This window comes from Engystomops pustulosus, chromosome 5 (genome assembly GCF_040894005.1).
Source record: "Engystomops pustulosus chromosome 5, aEngPut4.maternal, whole genome shotgun sequence".
Taxonomy (NCBI): domain Eukaryota; kingdom Metazoa; phylum Chordata; class Amphibia; order Anura; family Leptodactylidae; genus Engystomops; species Engystomops pustulosus.
Window position 1 is genome coordinate 147,723,007 of NC_092415.1, and position 27,802 is coordinate 147,750,808.

The following is a 27,802-nucleotide window of genomic DNA, read 5'->3' on the forward strand; positions in this document are numbered from 1 at the left end:
ATATCTAGTATTGCATGTCAGCCCCATGAAAGAATTTGACAAATTGTTGCAATTCCACACAGTTATCATGTAAAAGCGTGACAATGGTTATCATAAAAATTAGCCTGTTGAGTGATCTTGTATTTTATGTATTTCTTACTTCCAGTATAATGCAAATTCCTATGTTTTAGATTTCTAAAAAAAAGCAATGTAGGCATAAACGGAATGTATTATTTTAGTTTTAATTATCAATTGTTTGTCATTTTTTTTATATAAATACATTTTTTCAATAAATTGTTTCCCAATCTTCAAAGGAAACTGCTTCATGTTTCAGTTTTTAATTTGAAACATCAAAGACGTTGAACAGATTTGATGTGCTTATACATATCATATCCTGAAGGCATTCCATGAGTTTTCCATGTCTTAAAATCATACACAAAAAATATAAAATACCGCTGAATTGCTTTTATGAAAAATATCTGTACTTTGGAATATAATATGACAGGATTTATAGCCATTTGTAGAAAGTCTGTGGAAAGCTGGGGGTTCACATTGCCTTGGAGTAAAAGGACAGTAACTACATAAAATGTCTGAGTGGATTTATTGAAAGGACGAGACAAGTTCAACCAACAATAATAAACAAATAAAGCAAAAAATAATTAGCAAGTTTGTATTTGTATTCTTTATTCCAATACTGGGGCACATTTACTAAGGGTCCGTTGGACGCATTTCCGTTAGGTTTCCCGGCTATTTCGGATTTGCACTGAATTGCCCCGGGTTTTTGGCGCACGCAATCGGATTGTGGCGCATCGCCGCCGGCTTTCATGCCACACAAATCTGGGGCGTGGCCGTCGGACAACCCGACTAATTCGGACAAAGCACGGAATTTAAAATTCAAATTGTGTCGCAAGATCAGCACTTACATGCACCGGGAAGAAGATGGTGAACTCCGGCGGACCTCAGCAGGGAAGCGATGTATGCAGGAAATTGGACTCACGATCTTTGTGAATCGCGGCAGCTCTGAATCCTCGTCGGACATTCTGGATCGGGGATCACGAAGGGACGGGTAAGTAAATGTACCCCAATGTTTTCTGCTTTTAAATTAAGTATTGTGTATTTGAAAACTTATACAGAAAAGTACATGTCCTTTAGTTTACATATTAATCTGTTTTCTAGTTCAGTTCTGTCCCTTGTTACATTTACATTAGAATTACATAATTTATGCACTACAAAAATCCCCTCCTATTACTACTTTCTACCATAAGGGCCATAAATATATATTTCACATAGCACTTCATGTCTGATATTACACCTGATTAGATACCTTTACAAAATATATTCTGAAAGGGTTAAACTGTACCAGTAAGGTCCCAAGCAGGAGCATCCACAGCATTAACCAGACCAAATGACATAACTGAGAACTAATGTCATAGCAGCTGCTTTTAAGTCACCTAAATAGTTTTTTCATTACAGCCCCCGACTGTGAAGAATATTAGTCAGACCTTATATGAACAAATTAAACAACTTTCATGGGCAGTATTATAAATGTGTTACAACATAATTTGATGTAGAAAAAGATATAAAAAATAAGCAAACAAAAGCTGAGGGCAAGATTTATTGCTTTCAGTGTCTGCTAATAATCTGAAATCATGGATTTGGTTTATTATCAACATGCAATGTGGATAATTAAAACTATAAACCATACAAGAAACACTTGTCTTCTGTATACATAGCCCGACAACCAATGAGGGAAAATAGTAGTTAACATTACAGGCACTTTCTGCTTGTATGGTGAATTTATAATTATATCTAGGGGAGCCTGTCCAAAAGACTTTTTCTCCTCACTTCAGAACACATGGCTGAACTACACCTGTATGTGTGGTAGTAAAGTAACTATAAAGGTTTAATTTGTCACCGGGTCCAAAAAGCCTTGTACAACTTTTAGATTACCCATATATACTCGAGTATAAGCCGACCCAAGTATAAGCCAAGGCCCCTAATTTTACAAAAAAAAACCTGGTAGAACCTATATTTTTTTACTCGAGTATAAGCCGAGTTTGGGTTTTCAGCACATTTTTTGTGCTGAAAAACTAGTCTTATACTCGAGTATATATGGTACTTTGATGTCTCACAATTTAAAATCTTTTTAAATCTTTGAACAAGTGGATTTTATCTCTTGACACTGCCTAGCCATGGTATTTTGGGAAAAGACAGGGAGTGAAACAGTTCTATTAGACAAAAGTGATGGAGCTGAGAGTACATAGGTAGAGAGCAGAAATCAGTAGTACATTGACTATACCACTGATGTTTAGCAATATGTTAGACTAAAGAATCATATATGTAGTCCTAAAGTAATCCTGCCATGTGATTTCTGTTTCCCTTAATAACAATAAATACATAAAAAAGATTAAAGCTAGGCTTCATGAAAATATGTTTTAAAAGGTTTGCACAAAGCCATTGAGAGAGACTGCAACATCTACAAAGTCATAACCCTTAGATAATGTTCATCTGCCTTGTATTGTCTAGCAGGCGTTCAGGGCCCTCTAAATTTCACCTCTCTCATTCAAGATGTCCCATCAAGGATATAAAGAAGCCTAATTTATGTTAATCCATGATCTTAACCTACCCCCTTAGTTCACAAACACAATAGAGGGAGACTGATTGTATATCAATTCATGTGCAATAGACAACACAGATTCTCTTATACGAGCAGCGTGACCTACTAACTGGTTATATACCACTTTACCTTGGCTTACTATTAGGAAGTACACTCCTGATCAGGAAGTCCAGCTTTAAATACAAGTTCCTGTGGGGGTAACTGGTATAGGAATTATAGGAATTTGTACCTCACTTTCCATCTCTTCTATATTCTCCTCATTCCCATGGAGCGCAATGTTAATCTTTAAATACAATAGAGGGAGGGAAAGGAGAATGGATAGGGGCAGTGATCCCCACTACATAACCCACCCTCTGCTGTCCCTGCTCACTTGTTAATGGCCCAAGGAGACATCCCCAAACTTGGTGTCATTCCTAGACTAGTTAATGTGAGGGCTAGGGAGAAGTGAAAGCCAAAGGTGAACTCAGCGAGCCAAGTCAAACCAAGAGAGAATATTAGAGATAAAATCAACAGAGAGGAGTCAAAGGTACAAACCAAAGTCACATCTAAAAGTTGACACAGTACAAATTCAGCACACAGAGGTGGTCAGAAAACAAGCAGAAGGTTGGTCAGGAAGAGCAAACTGTCACAGATGCTCCCACGACCCATTTCGCGGGTCGCAGGCTCACCCGTGGCCCTTGCAGCCCGCCTGCGCCACGCTCGCGCCGCTTACCTGTCCTCGTTCCGTCTCCAGCATCCCGGTGCATGTGTCTCCGTCTCTGAGGGTGTGCGTGTTTTGGCACACAAAGATTTAAAAGGCCAGTGCACCGCTGATTGGTGCTGTCCATCCCCTGAAAGTTGCATAAAAGCCAATCTCTCCCAGCATTCCCCATCGGATCTTCATGCTTATGCCCTTGAGAAAGTCCAACCCGCTTTGTGGCGGGCTCTGGTGAAAACCGGGTACCACTTAGATTCTAGTCCTAGGTGTCGGCATACGTAATCGTCTGCGGTGGTCCAGTGGGTTCACTACCCCTGGAGCCTAACACAAACAGGCAGAAAACCAAATAATTATCATAAAGTCCCAGTCCAAATGAAGCTTTCTAACTGGCTAATTGAGTGACTGAGAGGTAATTGAGTAAAACAGTTCAAGGTTTTAGCAATCACCCACCTCTCAGCCCAGCACTGCCAACAGAAGATGTGACAGTACCCCACTTTTTATGAGGAGCAACTAAATGTCATGTGAATATAGCCTAACATGTCTAACTAACTTGAAAATAAGGGTTTTTAAATTATAAATGCAATTACTGGGCTATAAATGGTCTATAGTCCTTCAAATTAATTTTTGGCAAGATTATGACCATGCGATTAAAGTGACTCAGTCAAGTAGGATCAGAGTTGCTTATTCTAAAAAGGCAGTTTTCATGCTGTGTCTATACAATTATCAGTGGGTCACAGAGTGAGATAAGAGGATCGGGTAATAAGCTGAGCTGTAGCTTTAATTAGTGAGTGAATTTAGAGTTAATTAGGATTTGTGAAAAAGAGGCTTCTATCCTATTCATTGTGGCAAAAATTAAGTTATCATACCTTGTGGTGTCTTTCATGATACTGTACACAAGTTTAGTGATTTATCTACTATGATCCACATTTTTTACGTTATTCCTAGTAAAAGTGAATAGTGTTCTGCAGAACATTATGTTTATTTTGTATTTTCAATCATTTTTTATTCCTCTAGTGAATCTTAAATGAAAAATTACTAATAATCTTCATTAAAAATGTGGTATTGAGTTGTTACGGTAGCTGTTATACATTTTTATACTTCCCCATGTTAACAGACTACAAGCAAGGTAGTCACACACTCTACCACTATCCCTGAGTTACTGTTTATGCTGTATGTGTGTTTCTAATTTGTATGTGTGTATCTGATGTATGTGTACAGATATAATGTATATGTGTATGGTATTTATATGCTGAGTGTATTAACATATATATATATATATGTATGGTGCTTACATACTTTAAATATGTGTGTGTATATATGCTATCTGTATGTGCAGCATGCCTATGTATGGTGTGTTTTGCTGTATGCATGTGTGTACATGATGTGTTTATACTGTATTTCTAGGTATATGAATTATATAAACTATATGAATGTGGATATAATATGTATATACTATATAGCAGTGGTGCCGAACCTATGGCACGGGTGCCAGAGGTGGCACTCGGAGTGCTCTCTGTGGGCACTTAAGCTCAGAGTTCACCAGACAGGACTCTAAGAATCTTACTGCAGTTCCACACACGTCAAGATTTGCTAATATCTCAGTGCTATTTTAACCCATTAATCGCCAAGGAAGTATCTCATAGTCTGGATTTCCCCTCCTGCTTTCAATTGTATCAGTGTCCTTAGGAGGCTGTTATGTTAGGAGAACAGTTCAACAAATAAATAAATAAATTACTGCTTATATTGGCACTTTGTGATAAATGTGTGGGTTTTGGTTGTAGTCTGGGCACTCGGTCTATATAGTTTGTGTGCATATTTGATGTGTATATACAGTATATATACTGTAGCGTGTCTATAAATATGTGGATGTGTGTATATATACTGTGTATATATAATGTATGATTGTGTATATTAAGTGCATATACTGTATGTATGAGTGTATAAATGTAGATATGAGTGCATAAATGTTTGCAAATTAGTGTATACATGTATATATGCGTGTAGAACTTTATGTGTGTGTATATATAAGTATATAAATGTGTTTGTATATGAATGCATAAATGTGTGTGATTGTATACATTTGTGTATACAAAAATATATATCTTTTTTTAAGGGGAATGGGGGCCTCGTGCAGAAGTCTGCAGTTGGGGGACCAACACAGATTCAGAATAGATTTTAGAATAAGTGAGCAGCTTGCAGGATAGATGATAGAGCCTGATAAGAGGAGAAAGAAAAGAAAAAGCATTTTTGGAAAGTTTTATTCAGATTTCCTGAATTCTCTTACATAAGCCCTGAAATAATCGCAAATGCTATCTTATTGCCCGGGAGTGGGCCGGCGCGGGTCGTTACTGTCCCCACACCCTTGCACTCGCTGAAGCCGGCGAATTCTCACATGTGAAAATTCGCCGGCTGCATTTATATTTGTATTCCAGGCAGGGCCTTGTTTAGGTCCATTTTTTCGGTTCTGTTCTGCTTTAAATGTTTATATATTTGGTTCCGTTTTAAATATAACAACATGGGGAGTTTACTTTTTCATGACGTGTTAGACTTTAACTTAACAGAATAATTTTACTAATTATTTGTTTTTTGTTTATTTAGTAGACAAATAGCTAAGAATGTAAAACATATTTTTGTAGTTTTCCAATCTACTTTTTTTTTTAATAAGTGAAGGTAAAATTGTATACATTTTTACTAAAATATATTATAGATATGTACAGCATCTAGTCATTGCCCTTTCCTAGGCACAGAGACATAGGCAGAGGTTGCATGTAGCAAATAGTCTTCTGCAGCTCCTTATGCTTTCTGTCATGTCTTGTGTCCCATTAAAGAGGACAATCTTCCTTTTTATATCATATCGGGCTTAGGTTTCTAGGTTATACAGAACTGGAGATATCCACTGTTAAATTTACAGCCAGGAATTCAAAGATGTGTATAAAAATCAGCTTTGCGTTAACAATAGGACGATAAAGCTGTTCTGCCCATCAATCCTATCTGCCCCCTACCCGGCTATGCAGGATGGGTCGTGTACCGACTACTGCGTGTCTGTGATGTACTGAACTAGGTGCCGACTTCTGGCACATGAGCTGGAGCTGCCCCATATAAAGGCTTTCTGGAAAAGTGTGATAGAATGTTTGTCTTCCTTGCTACAGAATTCAGTACCAATCTCCCCAGAGGTATTCCTTTTGGGCCTGATTTCTGAAGACTATTGGCCTCATTATCGAAACATTCTTACAAAAAACATTATTTCTGGCCCGGAGGTGGTATGCACCCAACACTCCTACCCCTACTTGGGTATGTGGAATCTCCAGATAAATCAAATCCTTCCATATGAAAAGATTATATACAAACACAGAAAGTATCCTGCCAAATTTACTCTGATTTGGGATGTGTTTTGCGATTTAGCAGGTCCTTAGGTTTAGAACCGCAATGGAAGGACTACGGATCATCCATTGATTTGCCACATCGTTGGAAATCACCTTTACCCCAGCGGGGATTGTGATAATAAAACGAGTAGGGTCTCCCTCTTTAAGGATGTTTCTGTGACGGGTATTCCTTCTAAAAGTATATGATGCTACACAGACTATTCTCTCTGTTTAGGTTACTACCATGTTTGTATTTGTTAAGGCTCAGGTCTATGTAAGGATGTGGGAATGTATTCATGGGGTTTTTTGTGTTCTGAATACTGCGTTCTCCTCTGTTATATCTGATCCCTGTACTTGTATCACAAATGACATGACCGCTTTCTTTGTGCTGTTTTAACTTGTTTATTCCAATATAACTGTTTTTTTTTTAGAATCAGCTCTGCACCAAACTGATCAGGAAAATTGATGAGCGGACCTGAACTTCGGAGTTCTGGTCTGTACCTAATTTCACATGTTTGGCACCCACGGACCCAGAACCTGAACACACATCACTGTTTGGGATCTGGGTCTGTGTTTGAGGAAAAGTGCAGAGCTGCTTGATTGACTGCTGAAGCAGCCAATCAAGCAGATTCCAGGCCATTAGCAACTACAGGCATGTATTTTGTATGCATGCCTGTGATTGGCTGGGCTGGACATGTAATTCTGAAGTATTCTGAAGGGCACATGTCCAGACACCATTACACACATCTGATAGAGCTAGGGAGAGCTTGATACTCCTCATAGGGTCAGTCAGCAGGCAGGGACTTGTGAAACAACAGCAATTGCCTACCAATTGTATAGACAGGGATCCTATTTTTAGGAACAGTGTAACATTTATGCCAAAGATGTAGAAGAAAAGAACAGAAGAACATTTATGCCAAAGTCCTCTTAGATGTCATTCATTTTCCTTTGTGTTTTGTGCATCTGAACTGTTTCTTAGGTGCTTAGTTGATTAGGTTGCTGCTGTGGTGTGATTGATTGAGCCATACTCAGCCCAGCCTTGTCCAGAGAGAGTTACTAGAGTGATAGATAGCCGATCCGGGCAGCTTTTCGGGGTGTGTCTCTAGGAACTTCTTTATACATCTGCCCAGTCCTATAACACCTTGCTGGTTCTACTAGTCTCCTTATACCTTTTCCTATTGCTGATAGTTATTGCTTTGCAATTCTGTGTATCCGACTTCTGCTACATTAATTGCCCTCTCTCTAGTGATTCAATTCTATACCTTTGCTGCCATTTTGGATTTGACCTGATTTTGTTTTTCAGTGCCGTGTATCTTTCCCTGCTTTCTATGTCTCTGATTAGTCTAATTGTATTGGTGCATTACTGTGTCCTAGTGTGAACACTGGTTTCAGATTTCCTGTTATTGTCCACTCCACCATCTAGCAGCTGTCAGACGAAGTAAGTTGTCCCTGTCAACTTGTAGGGTCTCTCAGGTCCGGTAGTTAGGTTCCTGATAGCAGGTTTGCCCTTATCAGTCTGACAGCTTTCGCAAGTCTGTTTGTGAAAGAAAAATTGATCCAACACCAACTGAAGCCAAAGAGCCAATATACTGAAGCCAATATACTCTTCTTTGTTGGTGAATATAAAATCACATGCGTTCAGAAGAAAAACAGCCATTTGCCTGCTTTTTGTTTTTTCAGGTCTGCAACAACCACTGAGCTAGAGAAATGAGTTCAGGGCTAGATCTCTTCAGTAAATCAATGGCACAGCTTGCATGTTTCTCCATCATTAGGAAAACAGATTTGACTCTTGAATAGTGATCACATTCCATTGAGATTTTATTAATTGTAGACTGAATATAATCAATACCCAGTGCTATATAACCACAGTGAGAGGAAGAGTTTGAGGTTTTCCCATTGCTACTTTTACCACTATGAGAATGACTAAATGGATCTGAACACCCAGAGTGCCTTTAACCACAGTTACAAATTTCTTTTAATTATATTTTTTGCTTATTTTTTTATGTTATTCCCTCCATTTTTCAGCCCTCTAGCCCTTACTAGCCCCATTTTACTCATTTTTAAGTATTAAAATCCAGGTCCCCATTGACTTCAATAAGGTTTGTGTTTGGCTCAAAGTTGGGCTTGAAGTCCTTGTACCAAACCAAATTTTGTTACAAAATTTGGAGGAACCCGTTGAACCCTAATTTCGATCAACTCGCTCATCTCTAATGAGGAAGCCTATGGCAATAAAAGGAGGTCTGTTATTTAGCATTGTGTACTTGGCGACAAGTCTTCTGTTAATAATTGTATATTAAATTTAATTTATAATGATTATATAATTAAATCTCAACTGCTTCTTTTTTTCCAGCGGAAACAAAAATCTGTTTTAAGTACTACCATGGTGTGAGTGGAGCTCTACGTGCTACAACTCCCAGCATCACTGTGAAAAACCCATCTGCTCCAGTAAGTTATCACCTTAGAATAATACATGGGTTGCAATACATTGTAAGTGATTTGTCATCATTTCTATACATCATGGATACTCCACTGGTGGACAAAGTTTGGAATGTAGACTTCCATTTAGCCAGGTGTCTGAGACAAGATGGGTGGAGTGTAATGTTAATATACATATATATATATATATATATATATATATATATATATATATATATATATATATATATGTCATATAAAGGTTGTTTTAATTCATGAATAAATACAATCACATCTAAAAAAAAAAGTTCATATACCTGGTCGAGGTCAGCTAAGTTAATTGGGCTCAGCTGTGATCTGTGACTAAATGGAGTGGAGTCCAGTAAGTTTATTTTAAACCATTTAATACGATGCAGTATAGAATCAGCTTTTACTTTTAGTTGGGCATGCCCTTTAAATATGGAGTTTTTTCCATAATTTAGTAGTTGACTGCAGTAGTTAGACTGGACCACCAGAGTACCTCCAGTTGGCCCATGCTCCAACCAAATTCTGGACACCAGTAGAATACAACCAAATTTGAAGGAAATTTCCTTTATGTTGATGGAAGGTGGACCCCAAATATGACTACGGGGTTTTCGGTCCCTCATTCAGTTTAGAAATATGCAAGAATACTGTGATTACTTTGTTCATGGAACACTTCTTTGTAAAACATTTCTGCGGAGTATCATATACAATGTTTGGCATTCCTCTATGTGTCACAGCTCTGTAAATGTAGGTGAAAATGTGAATAGCAAAGATTTTTCTCTAGGAAATGTACAGTCTACCAGAAGAAGGTTTACTTTACCGTAATACATGTCAGAAACATTTTGATGGCCAATAATGTCTGCAGAAATGAACAGGAAGGCTTTGCACAGTCTGGGATAGCTGCAGCATTTAGACTTTCTCTCCCATGTTTCGTCCTTTTATTGACTCTGGAGGATTCCAGTCAGAAACACTTACTGTAATTGGCATTACTTCATCTGCAGCAACCAATCCTTAGGTCAGACCTTGTGAATGCTGCACCTAGGGGAATGCTGTCTCAGCTGGAGCTTTTGTATGGTATCATATGTTGAGTGCAGGCATAATATCACCATGGTTCCATTATGCAGAGGTGTTACCCCGGAGTCACTTTCCACTTCTCGTATAAGGAATGTGTCATTTCATTGTTCCTATTATTCATCATCAGCTATTTTTAATATTATTGAGGTTATCTGATTTCACTGTTTGTAATTGCAGACCGTAGTCTAGATGTTGTGTGTAGAAAGATGACTTTTATAAAGATGAACAACATTTACTCATAGGGGGACATTTCCTCCAGCGCCGCCAATAGCGGTCACGCCACCCATTGTCATGCCCGATACATCAAAGGGCTTAGTCACTCAAAGGTGGCATAGTCACTATTGCAATGGCAAATTCTTGCACTGCGCAAGAATTTTTAATTATTTCACTGTTTCTACGCCAGAAAATTGACATAGAAACAGTGATAAATCTCTCCCATAGAGTGATTTGTAAATTGGCCATCTGATCATATTACAGTTCCCTTTAGCACTGATGTGTGTTGTCCAAAAATCAAAGCATGCAGCTATGTATGTCAAATGACCATGTTTCACAAAGGCTTTGTAGACAAAATCCCATGTTGAAGTCCCCAAGTCCATGTTATAAATAGCAGTATTATTGATCCTTGTGACACAAGTATGTATTTGGATCCTAAGATTAAAATGAAATTGTCAATTTAGCTGTTGCTTCATTTTCATACAAGATTTGTTTTTAATTTATTTACTATACAGTCCTTATTACACTTCTCTTTTATTCTTTGGTTCTTTTATTATTTAGTTTTGTTTTAATACCTTGAAAATAAGATGAAATTCTTCTAAAACAAAAAAAATGCTATCCCACCATAGTCTGACGCACATCATTTTTTCTACTTTGGTGTATGTAGAGGTGTTAACTATGGAGTTTTCATTGATACCCTTTTCCTCACACAGCCGGTCTCTCCTAGTTGTCAGCTCCCATCCTCACACAGCCATTTCCACCCATGTCAGTCCACACAACCAGTCAGCCCCTTCACACAGCCAGACCCCTTAAATTTTGCCCCCTCACACAGCCAACCCCTCCATGTTTCCCCCTTCACACAGCCAGATCTATATTTCCCCCTCTTCTCACAGTCAGCCCCTCATGTTTACCCCTCTCCGCACCCAGTCCCCCATTTTCACCCAGTGGTTTCCTGTGGTTACCAGAAAACATGGGGTAACAAGGTAAAACCTCTTCTAGTAGCTAATTAGAGTAAATCAGAGAATTGTTTATTTTTGCTTAGTACATAGTACATGTATCTATATCTATCTATTTATTTCTCTACAGCCACGCAATTCTAAACAATGAGATTCATCCTTAAAGGTCTATTTCCATCTGGGCATTCACAATTAATTTAATCCATCTGCCATAAACATACATTTCTTCAATTGGATATTATAAAAAAATTAACCTGTGTGAATATAATTCCCCCTATATGTAGTCCCGTGGCCCCATAGAAACAAGTCAGTTGTCCTTGGATACAACCATCTCTGCTGTAGTGATAGCCCAAAGCAACAAATTGTTTTTACATATGAAATGGACAGGAATTACTGCATCTCCCACAGCCGTCCTATGGTGATGAACACTGAGAGTATAGAGACTCTGAGGATCCATAGAGACTGTGGGGAAGATCTATCAGATTTATCAGAAAACTGGCATAAAAGCCCTGAAATAATCGAAATTGCTAGCAAACCGCCAGCTGTTGCGATTATTATCCTCTTTATCCCATCTTCACACCCGGGGGGGGGGGGGGTCGGTGTGGAGGGGAGTGAAGGGGAAGCGATCAGCGAGGGGGTGGGTTGGTGTGGGGCAAGATCTATGCCTCTTGATGTATCTGGCGGTGCCTGAGGGGTGGGGATTTTATCATAAATATCCCCCTATGAATGGGAGAATATTGCTTTAGTACATTGTGTAAGACTAGAACAGGTGGAATTGGAGACCTACAGAGTGAGGGCAGCTTCACAGCCACCAAGTTCAGTCTGTGAACCATGGATTGTGCAGTGTCCTGCTTCACAGACTGAACCCACTACTGGGGATGGGACTCCAGCACCATATTGATATACGAAGCTTCCCCGCTAAATAGCAGTGCCAATGCAGTGCCTGCATATCGGGGAAGCAGGAACTCCTGTCCCCTGGAGTGAATTCAGTCCGTGAAGCAGGATAAATAATGTAATCAATTATATACGTAAACTGTCCTGGAGAGAGCTGGTCACTTGTTATTTTGTGAAAAAGTATAAAATGTTTAGCTGCCCATTTGAGTCTATGGAGTATGCTCGAAATGTTCCTAGAACAGAACATATGCAAATCGAAAGCCACCTGTCTGATATTACTAATCCCATAAAATCTCTATAATAATCATGCTCAAAACATTAATCCCTCTTCTTCCTGGTCCTTTCCTAAAAGAAAATTACTAATCCCAACACACGTTTTAATCTTCAGAGTTATGCACGATGCGATTCTCACATACCAGTAATCACAGTAATCACATATTACATTATTCTGATTATAATTTTGGAATCAAAACTTGGCAATAAGAAATAAATGTTATCATTTAGTGGTACAAGAACAAAATTGATACTGGAAAAATAATGTTTTACAGATCTACTAGGGCAAACCGGGCAGTGAAAATAGGGCAATGATAACAAATTTACTCTTCAGTAAAGCTCCTTGCTGTTAGGCTCCACGCTTTTCTCATCAATTTATAATACCACATAAACATAGAGATAATGATGGATTTACATGAGCGCCGGTGTATAATAAAGCGCATGCAGCCTGATGTTCTTCAGTGTACAATTCTATACCGGGCCCAGCTAAACTGTCGTGAAAGTGCGCAGATTATGAAGAGTGTCCACTCCACCACTGGCAACACCCCCTTGGCATAGAGAAGGCATGAAGGGCGGAAATAATTGCAATTACTGGTGGTTTGCCTGGCGCCGATTAAGGTTGTGGCTATAGGTGGTGCGCAGGAGCATCTGATGGCAGCCCATTCTGCCACCAGGCATGGGTCCCTCATGCCCCTCCTTGACTCTGATAAATCTGCACCTAGTATGCTGAGTGTACGGTTGATCGCTAGTGAGGGACCTTTTGTGAAGTTTTCAGCCTCTGTAGTAAATCGTCAGCATATCACGTATCATATCACTGATGGTCTAGAAACTGGAAGACCCCCCCTTCTCAAAAAACCTGACAGGATGCTGCTGACAGGATTGACTGTGGCATCAAAGGAGCTACTGGCCTTCATCATTGCCCAGAGACCAATCTTATTGTTCTGCAATAACTACCCTGATGCCATCTCTTTAAGAGGGTTGAAACCTGATGGCTGAAATCCACCTAAAAACTGTACTAACCATTATTTTTTAGCCTGTTGCTTTTATTATGTTGCCTATTGTGTAACTGATATATGTAATATTTATGTTACTGTTATATTGCAAGACATGATATGTACTGTTTGAGAAAATGAGTTGATTTTGTAAAATGCATTTGTAAGCTATATTATGTGCTCCTGCATCACGTGACAGAATATAGAAGAGACGCACTTGCAGGCTGTCATGCAAGGGTTCTATCAGGGCCGGTTGCAGGTTTCCTTAGGATGCTGGGCTACAGAGCCTCAGTGGGCCCATTGGCAGTGAACTAACATTGTGGCATTATATACAGCCCCTTCTTGGTTATAATATATACAATCCCCTAATGGTTAGGTTTTATAGAGCCTAATCATATATTAATTATATACAGCCCCTACCCATGGATTCATTATGTACACCCCCCCCCATGGATTCATTATATACAGTCCCCACATGGATCAATTTTATACAACAGCTACCCAAGGATTCATTATATACATCCCCTACTGGATTCCTTGTATACAGTCCCCCCAAGGATTAATTACATACAACCTTCCCAGTGGACTAAGCCTAGCTAATTATATACAGCTTCTCCATATACAGTTTCCCCACATATAGCTTTCCTTGCTAATTTATATAATGAATGTGGCCAGTAAAAAAAAGTTATACCCACCTCAGGTCCAGTGCACCCAAACTTCTCTTCAACCAGTTCTTTTGCCCACAGACACACAGGGGGATATTTATCATACGCTGGCGCTCGTGCTACGCTGGCAGGGCCTGGCGTAGAAAAAAACGCAACCGGCGACTTTTCACGTATGAAAAGTCGCCGGCAGCAGCGAGTGCGCAGGCGCGGGGACAGTAACGCCCCGCACCGGCCCACTCCAGTCCGGCCGTGAAGGTGGCGGATTGTGAAAAATAATCGCAAAAGCTAGCAATAAGCTAGCATTTGCGATTATTTCAGGGCCTCTGCGCCACTGGCGGTGCGGTCCTGATAAATATCCCCCACAGTGTTTTCAGTGCGGAGACATGCATCATGCCAGCCTGCATCCTGCATCCTTAGAGCATGGAGAGGCCAGTCAATTGCATCTGTGTATTAAAGACTCAGATGCAATTGATTTCTCTGACTGTATGGTACATCAACAAATCCGCCTTTGCCCTGTCACTGAATGCCAGCACCCAGGCCCTGCTATCTGCTGACCCTAGTGATGGTCTTGGCCTGGGGTCCTGCCTCTTTAACCAAACACTACTCCAGTTGCCTTATTTTGAGTAAATCTGCTGTGTCCACCTGTGTATCTATATTCTCTTTATTTAAGCTGCCTCATTCAGATTTATAATTACGTCCAATATTCATGCATTAACAGAAGCCTAAACACTGCAGGGGACGGGCATTGGCAGTCTACCAGGCTGCTGCTCTAATGGTCATGCTCAGTGTAAACTGTGGTTGTGGCATAATAAGTTGCTGCTCTCAATCCTGACAGTGCTGTTTATATGGTATGGAGAAGGAAGGGACATGGTTGAGGGTTGCCCATGGTTGTCATAGCAGCCATGGACCGTAGGAAGGCCCCCAGGTCTTCTTTCAATTAATGCCAGGTAGGAAGTGCCAGAGGCATGTCCTAATAGGATGTCAGTTAGAACTGACAGTTTATAAGACATTGGTATACTGAGTATACCAGTGCATTATAGAAGCAATCAAAAGATCATAATACACCCTACACACATTAGTAAAATAGTTTTTAATATAAAAATGATTATATTTTGTATGTTAAAAAAATAAATAAACATATGTTTGGCATTGCCATACCCTAAATGACCCCCCAAAATAAAAATCAAAGATCACATATCCTGCATACCAAATACACATGAGAAAATTTCAATTTATAAGAAAATTTATAAAAGATCCATCATTTCAATACAAACAAAAGTAGTACAAGTAATCTTGCAAAAAATAGCCAACATGCGTGAAGATGCTCCAGAAAATGGAATCTGCTTATAACCTGCATAATAGTATTAAAACGTATATATTAGAAATTTGATATTTATTACATAGTTACCTAAGGGGTTCAGTTAGGCTACTATTAGAGATAAGTAAGTTTCTCTTTAAGATTGGGTGCTGGGTTCGAGTGCGACCTGCAAGACGCAGACATATTATGGCTGTGCATCCAATCCAGCAAATTGATGACCCTACCTACTAGTTATGGTTGCGATTGGCCTGTAGTGTCCGCCATGGCTAGTAGACAGGATTGGCCGCATTAGCTGCACACCCCAATTTGGCAAACATTCATATCAAACAATGGGAGTGAGGGCCCTGCTCACAAGAGCTTACAGACTATGAGGATGAGGGTGTTGACACAAGAGCTTGTATAATGGGGAACAATATAAAATATAAAGGGAACAATATAAAATAATTTAATAAATAATTTAATAAATAAAAATCCTGCTGCTTGAACCAGCCATCAGCCGCCATCTTATTTACAGGGTCCAAGGTGAAAAAGACTACAGAGAAGCCTGGAGCTTGGTAAATATCTGCTGTTTGCCGGATAACACATGGGAGATAGGATATAGGATGGATTAGTAAAGGGAGAATTGACATTTCATGCAGTTAGCGAGTGTGATAGGCTTGCCAAAAGAGATGGGTAGTACTCCAGGGAAGGGCATTCCAGAGAATTGGAGCAACTCGGGAGAAGTCCTGGAGAAGTGCATGAGAGGTTTGAATTAAGGTAGAGATTAATCTAATGTCACTGGCAGATCGAAGAGCATGGGAAGGAATGAGATGAGAGAAGAGAAATAGATATGTACACCATTATGCTTTGTGGATGAGGGTTATTATTTTAAAGTGAATACGGGAGGAGACAGGCAGCCAATGCAGTGATTGGCACAAACCAGATGCATCCGTGCAGCATACAGCATATACACATTACATATACACACACATACAGTACAATACAGACATTCAGCATATATACACACATGTACAGTTTATATACACTGTACACTATATACATATACAGCATGTACACATCATATATAAACACACATATAGAGAATATACACATCACATATACATGCACATACAGAATACACACATCATACGTTTATAGACTCATCCACATATATGTATATACTCACTCTCATGCAATCTTATCCTTTCGCTTGTCTCCTGATCACTGTAGTTTTGTATTTTGTACTTCCATTTGTTTTTGTCTTAAAGAGGACCTGTCACTAGATTTTGACCACACTGACTAACAATGCCTGCTGATAAAGAGTTACAAGTTCTCCCATATCACCTTAAATTAGTTGCCAGTGAGACACTGTACCTTAACGACAGACTATTTTTTAAGATATGCAAATTAGCTTTTCTGACTCATGTCTGGTATCTGTGACTCTTCTCCTCTCTCCTCTGCCAGTGAACCCTGCCCCATTATTCTTACTGACAGCTCTGTGTCTCTTCAAATCCTGCCTCCTTGTACTTAAAGACCGTATGCTTATTTTCTACTACAGACATATGAAGCTTTATGTACGGATGGGAAATATTGTGTAAATTTTTTTACACAGTGCCTTGTTTTACATTCATGACATTTGACTAGTGACATAATTGATGGTTCTTTAGCCTTTTAAGAATAGCAAACTGTACACCGTGCATGTGATTATGTCATGGGTGTCCCTGTGAGCCATGTCTCGGGTCGCAGGTGCATCCGTGCTCCTCTGTGTGCCCCTCCATGTCTGTGGTCTCACTCACCTCTCTACGATCCAGCAGCGACTCCCGTGGTCCAGCGTGCATTTCCGCCTCCTAGTGCACACCCGTGCTGGCTCTGCGAGATTTAAAGGGCCCGCTTGCCGCTAATTGGCTCCCTGGCAGCTCAATAAATAGCCAGGCTCTTCCCTTATGCCCCGCCAGATCTTTATGCTCTAATGTCATTGAAAAAGCTGTGCTCTGTGCCCTGTGCATTTATCCTTTGCGGCGGGCTCTGGTGAAAACCGTGTGCCACTTAGATACCGCTCCCAGGTGTTGGCTTATGTCATTGCTTGCGGTGCTACACTGGGTCCACTACCCCTGAATCCTGGCAGATTACATGAAATCACAGCAGTTTCCATGGAGGATGGAGAGGAGTAGAAGTCTATGGAAGCTGCTTTGACTTCATGTGGTTAGATACATGCATGGGGTACAGTTTGCTATTATTAATTTGCTAAAGTACCTCAGATGATGTCACTAATAATTTTCTTATACCAGATGTTGACCATATAAGGAAAGGAGACAGCAGTAGAGATAATAGATTCCTAGTTCTGGTGTTCTGCTATTCTTAGAATTTTTCAACGTAGCTGCTGGCTCAGGTGTGTCCTGTGGAAAATATGCAGTGTTTTTAGTGTGTCAGGTCAGTTTCCAGGGACACCTGACCCTGCAGGCCCCGTAGCAGCTGCTATGGCTACTACCTCTGTATTCCCATCTGGACATTTACATTTATATAATTGATTTGCCATATATAAACATTTCTTCAATTGGATGTTATTAAAAAAATGTTCTTGTGTGAAGATAATTTCTCATAAATGTAGCCATGTTGCCCCTTAGATACGAGATGTCTTCCTCGGATATGACTACCTCATACTTTGGCAGCGATGGTCGGACATGCACTATTGAGTCCTGCCTGACCACCTGGCTTCAGCGATCATTACCACAGGATGGTGGCCGTATCCAAGGACACAGTCTTGTTTCTAAAGGAACCATTTGACTACTAAATATGACTTTTTATGAGAAATTATCTTCTCACAGGTAAATTTTTTAAATAACATCTAATTGAAGAAATGTATGTATATGGCAGATTAATGAAACTGCATGTAAATGCCCAGTCAAGCCTTTGCATGACAGGATAACTGAGGTACTTTGACACAGTGCTGTTCACTTCTATAGATCTTCCCTGTAATACCAGATACAACCAGCAGTCAGGTCCGGCACTCTTTTGGATGAAAACTTTTTTTACATGACAACAATGGACAGTAATTCTGCCTCTCTATATTTGCGACCTTTATTTTCATTGCATAACAAAGTTTATGTCATACTTGCCAGCGCACAGTAGATGTTTTCATGCCTTGAAATTTGTTTCTGGCAGTCAGCTAAAGAGTTCTGCTGGTGTTTATATAGATATGAGTGATTTGAAATAATCCCTTTTGTGGAAATCATATTGATACATTCACTGTGAATCTTGGATGAGCACCGTGTATACAAATTGTCATCCTGGCACAGAGGGCTTTAGATATTCTAGGCAGCTGTCAGAATAATTAGGAAAGATTTTGAGCTTTACAATCATATTTACAGGGCACTTGCTCTCCATCGCAGATATACCAACATTTGCTTCTGCTCCATTTGTGCTGACATCCAATCCTGAGGATTCAGCCAACTGTGTAAACATGCATAGTGCCATAACCTGTGAGCAGACATAGTAATAAAGTACTCACCCACTCAGCACTCATTTCCATGATGTTACTCAGATGATCCGAATACAACGTTAAAGGGAACCTGTCATCAGCAATTGGCCTAATAAACCACTACTAGTATACTGTCAGGCAGCGAAAAACCTTCTAGTTATTGTTTCTTTCATGGCCCAGTGTGATGACCTCATCCAGAAAATAAACTTTGAATTGAGATGTAAATTGGTTGTATAAAGAAGGCGGAGAGGTTAGCACTGAAGTCAAGTAGTAGAACACTGAATGCCTCCTCCTCTGTGACTGATACCATGCTTCTGACTTCAGGATATCTGGTTAGTAATGTCTCTGGATGTAGGATCATCAATTACAGTGAGAGCTTGACTTCGGTACTACAACCCCGCCTCTGTGACTTTATAGAACCAATTTACATCTCCCGAAAAGTAGATTTTCTGAACGATGTCACCACACTGGATCATGAAAGAAACACATTCTGGAAAGTGTTCAGCTGCTTGACAATATACTGGTAGTGGTTTATTGGGTCAATTTCAGTTGTCAGGTTCTCTTTAACAGACAACAGGTTATAAGAGACATATGGAATAAGAGAACATAGAACCAGTAATGGTTTTTCTAGTTACTGTATTGATTTCATGGCACATTGTTATACACTGTACTTCATGTGTCCAGGGTACAAAGCTCTGCTATTCAGAAGACTAGCATGGTTTTTGCTCTGTGACCCTGAAATGTATTTCAGGGCCATACCTTGCAATATATAAGAAATAATTAATCTGTCATTAGTTGCAGGGGTCCCCCAGGCTCATGTCAGAGAACAGGCACAATTTGCTACCCCTCTCATCGTATAAATTTCCTACTGTCTATCACAGCTGTCCAGGCAAGGTCTTCTTCCTATGTTGTCTCTGAGCACATAGAGAAAGGCTGATATGACCTATACATACTATTGCTCTTATCAGAATCTATCCACAATGTGTACTGATTGGAGAATTGTTTTCTTAGCATTTGGCCTTCCATGCCATGCATGAGTCTCTTTATATCAGAACACTGTAGATTATCTTGGGATTTTCCGGTCAGTTGTATAAATCTATGTAACCACCTTTTACTTGTCCATTTCATCATATCCATGTCCATAGGCGGCTTTAAGCGTCTAATATGTATACAAAATGCTAAATCCTGGTTCTGCTTCAGGAGTTGACTATATAGTACTGCAGAAAAATGTTCCTATTCAGCACTGCGGCTGTTAGGGAATACTCTTAGCAAGATTTCAGCCAAGAGAGAGATTAACTACAGAAAGACAAAAATAGCATTCTATGGCTACCGAATCATGCCCAGCACGACCTTGTTTTACATCTGTTTATGTGACATGCATACTGGCACTGCGTAAGCCCTTCAAGGCACGCTAATGCATGAAATGCAAACATAGCAGTCAACACAAATCAAGAGGCCAGACATTCATGTGAATGTTGTCAGTATAAATCTCAATTTTCACTATATCTGCATATTGTTTTAAGGGAAACACTATCCCTATTGTTTGGTTATGGGTGTTATATTATTTTTTATTTTTAGTACCTATCAGTTAAACATTATGTTTTCACTTTTAATGATTTTTGCTGTTGTAAATAAGGCAAAGAATATCCCTGTTGTGTGGTTATGGGTGTTATATTTTTTTGACACATTTGTTTTGGATCTATTTTTAGCTCATATCAGTTAAACGGTATGTTTTAAATTTTAACGATTTTTGCTGTTGTAAATAAGGCAAATACAAGGGCCAAACACCTCTTCATTTATAACCCTCTATGGTGGTCATATTTTCAGTGGCTTTGGAGAAAATGTATTTATCTCTGTTGCCAAAAGATAGAAATTTTCACTAAACTATGGCATCCAATCAGATGCTGGCTATACAGTTAATAGTAGAATATATATGTTATTGTTATTATTTAAGCACATTAAGGTCTCATGAACACAAAAGTGTGTTGGACTGTTTACTAGATGGACAAATTGCTGCTGGGTCTCATTCCCCATTGTCTCACTGCAGCTTGACTGAGCCGGACAGTTGAATGGACATGGGCAGGGTGCACACGGACTGTAGTTTTCAGCCTGGATATTGCACACATACATGTGCATGTAACCTAAAGCTGTATAACCACTTTATGGTATCCATTACTCTATAGGTAACATGTACTTTATAAATGTGTTTAATAATTCTCATGTCAACCAGCATGATGTGTAAGGTAGCCTAGCCGAATACACAATCCTTATGTTGTGTAGTTGAATAAGCTCCATACTGTAGTAGCATCTCCCCCTTATTAATAGACAACATGCATGTGTGTTGGTGTTGTTCTCAGTAGTATTTCTTAAGATGTTTCATGGATGTATCAGTATTAATGATGAGTGGATCCATTGATTTTTGGGCCGAACCCAAACTCCTCAAATGCTGCGATCAAAACAGCAATCACTGTTGTTAAATGACAGGGTAATGGGCTTTTGGGTGAGCTGAAGTCCATGTTGGGGTTATAGGGGCCTGAACCCACAATGATTGGCCCAGATATAAACATATTTTTTGGTTTAGGTTCTCTAATACTATTCAATCAGCATTTATTGTCATTGCTGTTTAGTACATATTTGATCTAGAGTTCTATGATCAGAGATAGCCCTTGTTATCCTGAATCAAATATTTTCAAGAAATAATACTACTGATAACAAAGTAGGAGAAATTGGTCATATAATGAGCACACCTTAGAGGACCATGTCTATGGATATATGATTGCATTTAACATATTGCTTAGTCTAGAAGTAGATGTATAAGAAATAAAAAAGAAACTCTGTCTCTGTAGAATGTAGAAGCATTAGAACACTCATGCTTTGCGTCTACTAATGGCAGGGTATGGTACAGTGCTATTGACCCATATTGATTTAGTCTAGAAGAATAGCACTAATGGAAACTAATATGTTATTGACACCAATCTGCCACATCTTTTTTTTATAGATTTTTAAAAGCATTAACACTGAAGATGCATCACATGGGCAAGGCAGCCGCAGACTCATCAGTTTTACTTTATCAGGTAAATATTAAATATATTGTGCAAATTGTCAATTTATTAAGTGCTATGGTTATAATAGTATGTTATTGTGCAAATCTATTAATAAGTTCTTGGTATTTTGTCACAGCATACATCTTCCTCTTGCACGATCAGGCTCATACTATTACTACTATTACTTACAATTCCAGTTGATCGCAAGGTATCAGGTTCCTTCCTTCTAGACCTGCAAGGCTAAAACAACACATATACAATATATTGGGACAGATTTATGAATAGTTATGAAAACTGCAGTGTACCATACTATTGATGACTGGTGCGAGGTCTTTAATAATCTGGCGCACCCTGCACACACCGATTGTGCTTAAACTGAATACTTTGTTTTTTTTTTGGTATATTTATTTTAATGGACGAGTTGCGGTAGTAAATGCGGAACGCAGCCCAAATTGGCACCAGATTGCCCCTTTATGTGCAGAAATTTGTTCTGAAATGAACACTTCATGCCAGCGCACGATCTTCAATACAGGTGGTCCCCTACTTAAGAACACTCGACTTACATACGACCCCTGGTTACAAACGGACCTCTGGATATTGGTAATTTATTGTCCTTTAGTCCTAGGCTACAATGATCAGCCATAACAGTTATCACAGGTGTCTGTAATGAAACTTTAGTGTTAATCCTGGTTCTTATGACAACCCAACATTTTTAAAATCCAATTTTCACAGAGACCAAAAAGGTTTGGGCTGGAGCTACAATGATAAAATATACAGTTCTGACTTACATACAAATTCAACTTAAGAACAAACCTACAGACCCTATCTTGTATGTAACCCGGGGACTGTCTGTAATCTGGTGCACCTTGTATGCGCCAAACACGCTTAAACTGAGTGCATCAGTTATTTTCGTCATCTAGTGCAGTTTGCATCACTATTGATAAATCTGGGTTACTGTGTCTATAATGACACTTATGACTATAGACATATACAGCCATCTGAAATAAATAACGGAGCATATAAAATTGATAAGAATATAACTTTAGCATAACTGAAACTTTTTATTTCAATAATGAATAGAACACGTGGTAATACGTGTACACTTTGTAGTACACAGTGCCCGGTTAAGGAAGAAAGGCAAGGGAAAAAGAAGTGCATCTGAACATTTTGTAATAAAGTATATTACGTAGTTTACTATCATCATCTCTAGAATTGATTTAGCAATTTGGTCAAAAATTTAGTTATGCCTTTAAAGGGCATTTATGAGTGCTGGAGACCAGAGTGAAGGCCAATAGCATACTCTGATAGATTTCTCTGTGAACAAAGCAGCTAGTCATGGTGGTGAAAATGTGCAGGCTGTAGTAGACAAATGGTGAAGATTTTTTGGCAAAGACCGAAAACAATGCAAACATTAGCCTACCCATATTTAGAGAAAACCTGTAATGTAGAAATGTTGTTTAATCTGTGAGCAGTATATTCTAGAGAAGGGAGGGGCTGAGTAAGATTATTTGTGGGGAATTAATCAGTATAACCTGTCATTTATCTCTTAATTCTGGACTTACTCATTCTTTTACTTTTATAAAGCCCTACCCCAGATGTAGCAGTGTTAAACTTCCGATAAAATGAAGATAATCATGAATTTTTTTTCAAGTGGGTCATTTATTGAAAAAAATTCAACAAAGTGGTTGAACATAGTGGTGTGGGAATGAATTTAATCAGCCACCAATTGTGCAAGTTCTGGCACTTAAAAAGATGAGAGAGGTCTGTAATTGACATCATAGGTAGACCTTAACTGTGAGAGATAAAATGTGTAAACAAATCCAGAAAATCACTTTGATTTGTGAAGAATTGATTTGAAACTTATGGTGGGAAATATCTGGCACTCACAGACCTGAGCAATAATTGAAAATGGAAGACACAGGACCACTGATAATCTCCCTTGAATAGGGCTCCATGCAAGATCTCACCCATGGGGTCAAAATGATAACAAGAACGATGAGCAAAACTCCACATGGGGGCACCTAGTGAATGACCTGCAAAAAGCTGGGACCAATGTAACAAAGGCTACAGTCTGCAACACACTACACCACCAGGGACTCAGATCTTGCAGTGCCAGACGTACATATTTCAACCCAACTGAAGTTTGCTAGAGAGCATTTGGATGTTGCAGAAGAGCATTGGGAGAACGTCATATGATCAGATGAAACCAAAGTAGAACTGTTGGTAAAAACAAAACTCGTCATATTTGGAGGAGAGTGAATCCATGTACATGAAAGAATGAATGGGGCCATGTATTGTGCGATTTTAAGTAAGAACCTTCTTCCACCAGGAAGAGCATTGAAGCCGAAACATGGTTGGTTTTTCAGCATGAGAATGATCCCAAGCATACCGCTAGGGAAACAAAGGAAAGACTGTGTAAGAAGCACTTCAAGGTCCTGGAGTGGGGTCGCCAGTCTCCAGATCTCGACCCCATAGAATACCTTACAGAAAATATTTGACCTCTTTCATTGCCAACAAAGGATAAATAGCAGATTATTGAGACTAACTTTTGTTATTGACCAAATACTTGTTTTTCATTTTGTCTCTTATAGTTGAGGTCTGACTATGATGTCGATTACAGAACTCTTGCACTTTTTTCCCCAATGTATATATATAAATTCCAGATTCAATTAGTTCCTCTATTTACATCCCAAGACCATTTGCTTAGTGTAATCAGTGCAGAGCCACTTGAATTTATAACAGGATATATAGAAAAATCCAATTATCACTGAATAATAGACTATAGAATAGGGAATATAATATTGCATGGTTATTGAAAGCAGTACCATACATGATGGGGTTAGTTCCTTTGGCTTAGCTGCAACTTTGTCTGGCAATTACTTTATACAGTTGCAATCTCATTTCAGTAAATGTGTGTGAATATCCTCATAAGACATGGGGCATCAAGGTGTCATCTTTTGCACAATGGGCTGACATTTTCAATGGTAGTATTTTGGGGACTGTACAACCATCTGATAATTTTTTATTTCAATTCTTATGTGTGTCGGAATGGTGAAAAACTGGTGTTTCTGACATTTGGACATTATTTTTCTTTATTTTCCTTTATGGGGGTTACTGCATGGAATAATTACTTTTATTTTTTTATACAATGAGCATTTTGGGACATATAACATATGAAAATGTTTTGGCCTTTTTTTAACACATGTCTGGTACATAAATCCATTCACACACAACAGCTCTGCTAAATACAGACACAGAGCCCTGCCCTGTCTATGAGCAACCAGCAGCATGGAAGGACGTGTTGCTCATAAAATATGCTTAAATGCTACTGCCTCCAACAGGGTCTGATTAAGAGCGATGTATGATAGGCCTGGGACTCTCATAGAGATTCCCAGTTATCATAACAATGTATTTCTACCCCCAATTTATGCCAGTATTTGATGGAAATCAACCATGAGTAATCTATTATCAGAAGTAGATCTTATGTTAGATTCCTCCTACCTGGCTCTGCCCTAATCTGTAATTTGCTAATCCGGGAACCTAACCTAACTTGTTAAAAACTATTTTAGTAATATGTAAATTAACTGCAGAGGCTACTGGGTCGTGTACTTGCCTGGCCGGACACTGGAAGCTAAGGCTTCTCCACACCCTAGTAGCCCCCGCAGTTAATTTACATATTTCTAAAATAATGGTTTTTAACAAGTTAGGCTATGTTTTCTGATTAGGACATAGGCAGGCAAGAGGAATCTACCATCAGGTCTACTCCTGATATTAGATTCCTAATGGTAGATTTCCTTTAAATTGTTAACCCATGATTATTGCCACAGTTATTTGTGGGTGTAAATGTCAGGTTTTTGTTGCATAATGCAGCAAACAACCACCATATATGGAGATGACTGAGCGGGTGAGCCCTCTCCTTGCCTCTTTAATGGCACCATTTACTCAGCTGGAATCCTGTAGCTCATAATGTTCCTGAGCAATGATACTTGCTTTAAGCACCAAACCCCTGACAGTAGAAAGTGTAAATACTATTGCTAGGGGAAGGTAGAACTAGAGAAAAAACTTGTTGGGTACATCCTGAGTCACAGATTTTAATCTATAAATTGCTAAATTTGTAATGTGAAATTTTTACAACCGGCAATAACAAAAACTGACTATTACGCCCAAATCAAGCAGTCATGGCACAGTCTTATTATCACAATACAGTCATGAAAGTTGCACTTTAATTGGTTGCTGTTGGCAACACACACAATTTTCATTTTAGATAATGCTCATACCTTTGCCCCATTGAGCATAGTGCATAGTCCCCTAACGAATTATACATGAATGACCTTACTTCATTTAGGATATTATCAGTATGTATGTAGGGAATATCAAATCTGTAAACAAATGAGACTGGAGTGGTTCTACAATTTTCATACAGCCCAGAGCCCATAGTAGTGTTAATCTTCTGCTTCGAGGTGCCAGTGTGGATGCTGCACTGTTTTCATCAGTCAATTCAAAATGTGGCGTTAGATGTGGGTTACGTATGAATCTGTCTTGATTACTGTCCCTCGTCCTTATAAATGTATCAAATGTCTTGATCAAGGCTAGGTGCATACTTTGGGGCTACTAGTATATTACACTGTAGCGTGTATTTTACTGCTATACTCCTCAGCTGATAAGGAGAAGAGTGAGAGTACGCATCATGAGTATGCTATAGTCCCTGCTCCATGATGTGGCCGGCGAGTGCAGCCTTTGGCATGGTGTGGTCAAGCTGCTTGGTATGGGGACCGGAGGGCTGAACTACAGCCTGCCAGGTCTCCAGAAGGTGGTGTTTGCAAGAAATTTGAGGGAGAGGCTGATGCAATGGTTCCTCCCTGGAGCAACCCCTGAGGTGTATGTAGTATGAATCCCTGGGTGATGGATGGGAGTCCTGTGATGGTAAGCAGCCTTATCCAGGGATTAGACGGAGGCAATGTCTTGCAATTAAATTTACAGTTCTTTATTCAACAGCCAAACGATAGCAGCAGATTTAGAAAGCTGGAAGAGTCATGGAGAGCTAGTACACAGAGAGGTTGCACGTAGTCTGGTGGTAGCTTCAGGCTGGGCTGGTAGAGATGGAGCTGAGTCGGGGTGGTGGATCTCAGCTCTGGGTCTTAAGTCTCCTGACTTGTCCTGGGTGCTAGGCAGGGGCCTGAGGCACCGGTGGTTCCTGGTATTAGGACACTGGCTGTTGCAGCACTGACATGTGCTGCTCACTGGAGCTGACATCTGCTCCAAGATGGAGTTTCTCACTCTCCTCCTGAGGTCCCGCCCACCAGGGGTTTATATACTTCCTTGGTCAGGTGGTAGCACTCTCCAATCAGTTTCCAGCTTGCTTTACAGAGGATATTATTGGTTGTTAACATTTCACATTGTTAACTCTTGCCTTACCAGGCAGTGGCTTCAAGCTTCAATTACTAAGTTTCCAATGTTACAGCTTCTTACATGGAGAGTGACCCTTTCACAACACCTACTTAACCCTTTGCATCTGCAGGGGTGTTGCATACCCTCTTAGTAATTGAAGAAGCCGTCTAAGGCTCGGCTATAGCCCTGAAGGATTTAAGGGCTGGGGCCGGACGTAGTACACAGCCTTCGGATGGTCCATGCACACTACAGACTTGTATGGGGTAAAAATACAATTCACTTTGGGCTAAGGCTATGGGCAGCAAATATAGTGTGTTAAGGACAAGCTGCCCACGGTCTTGGCTATTGGAACTGGGGTTTGTGTCGGACTAAATACATACATGAGTACACTACTGTTGGTAGCTATTGCCCTTAAACCATGAGAAATGGTGTGT

At 39.5% G+C, this 27,802-nt stretch overlaps 1 protein-coding gene across 3 annotated transcripts in view; it reads left to right on the plus strand.

The window, feature by feature from the left end:
- Nucleotides 1-27,802, plus strand: part of HECW1 (HECT, C2 and WW domain containing E3 ubiquitin protein ligase 1) — a 172,921-nt gene that overhangs the window by 80,898 nt on the left and 64,221 nt on the right. For all 3 annotated transcript variants that reach the window (XM_072153345.1, XM_072153344.1, XM_072153346.1), the window contains 2 exons: nucleotides 9,006-9,100; nucleotides 21,935-22,010. In XM_072153345.1, coding sequence (XP_072009446.1) covers nucleotides 9,006-9,100; nucleotides 21,935-22,010 — 171 coding nt within the window. The remainder of the gene's footprint in view (nucleotides 1-9,005; nucleotides 9,101-21,934; nucleotides 22,011-27,802) is intronic.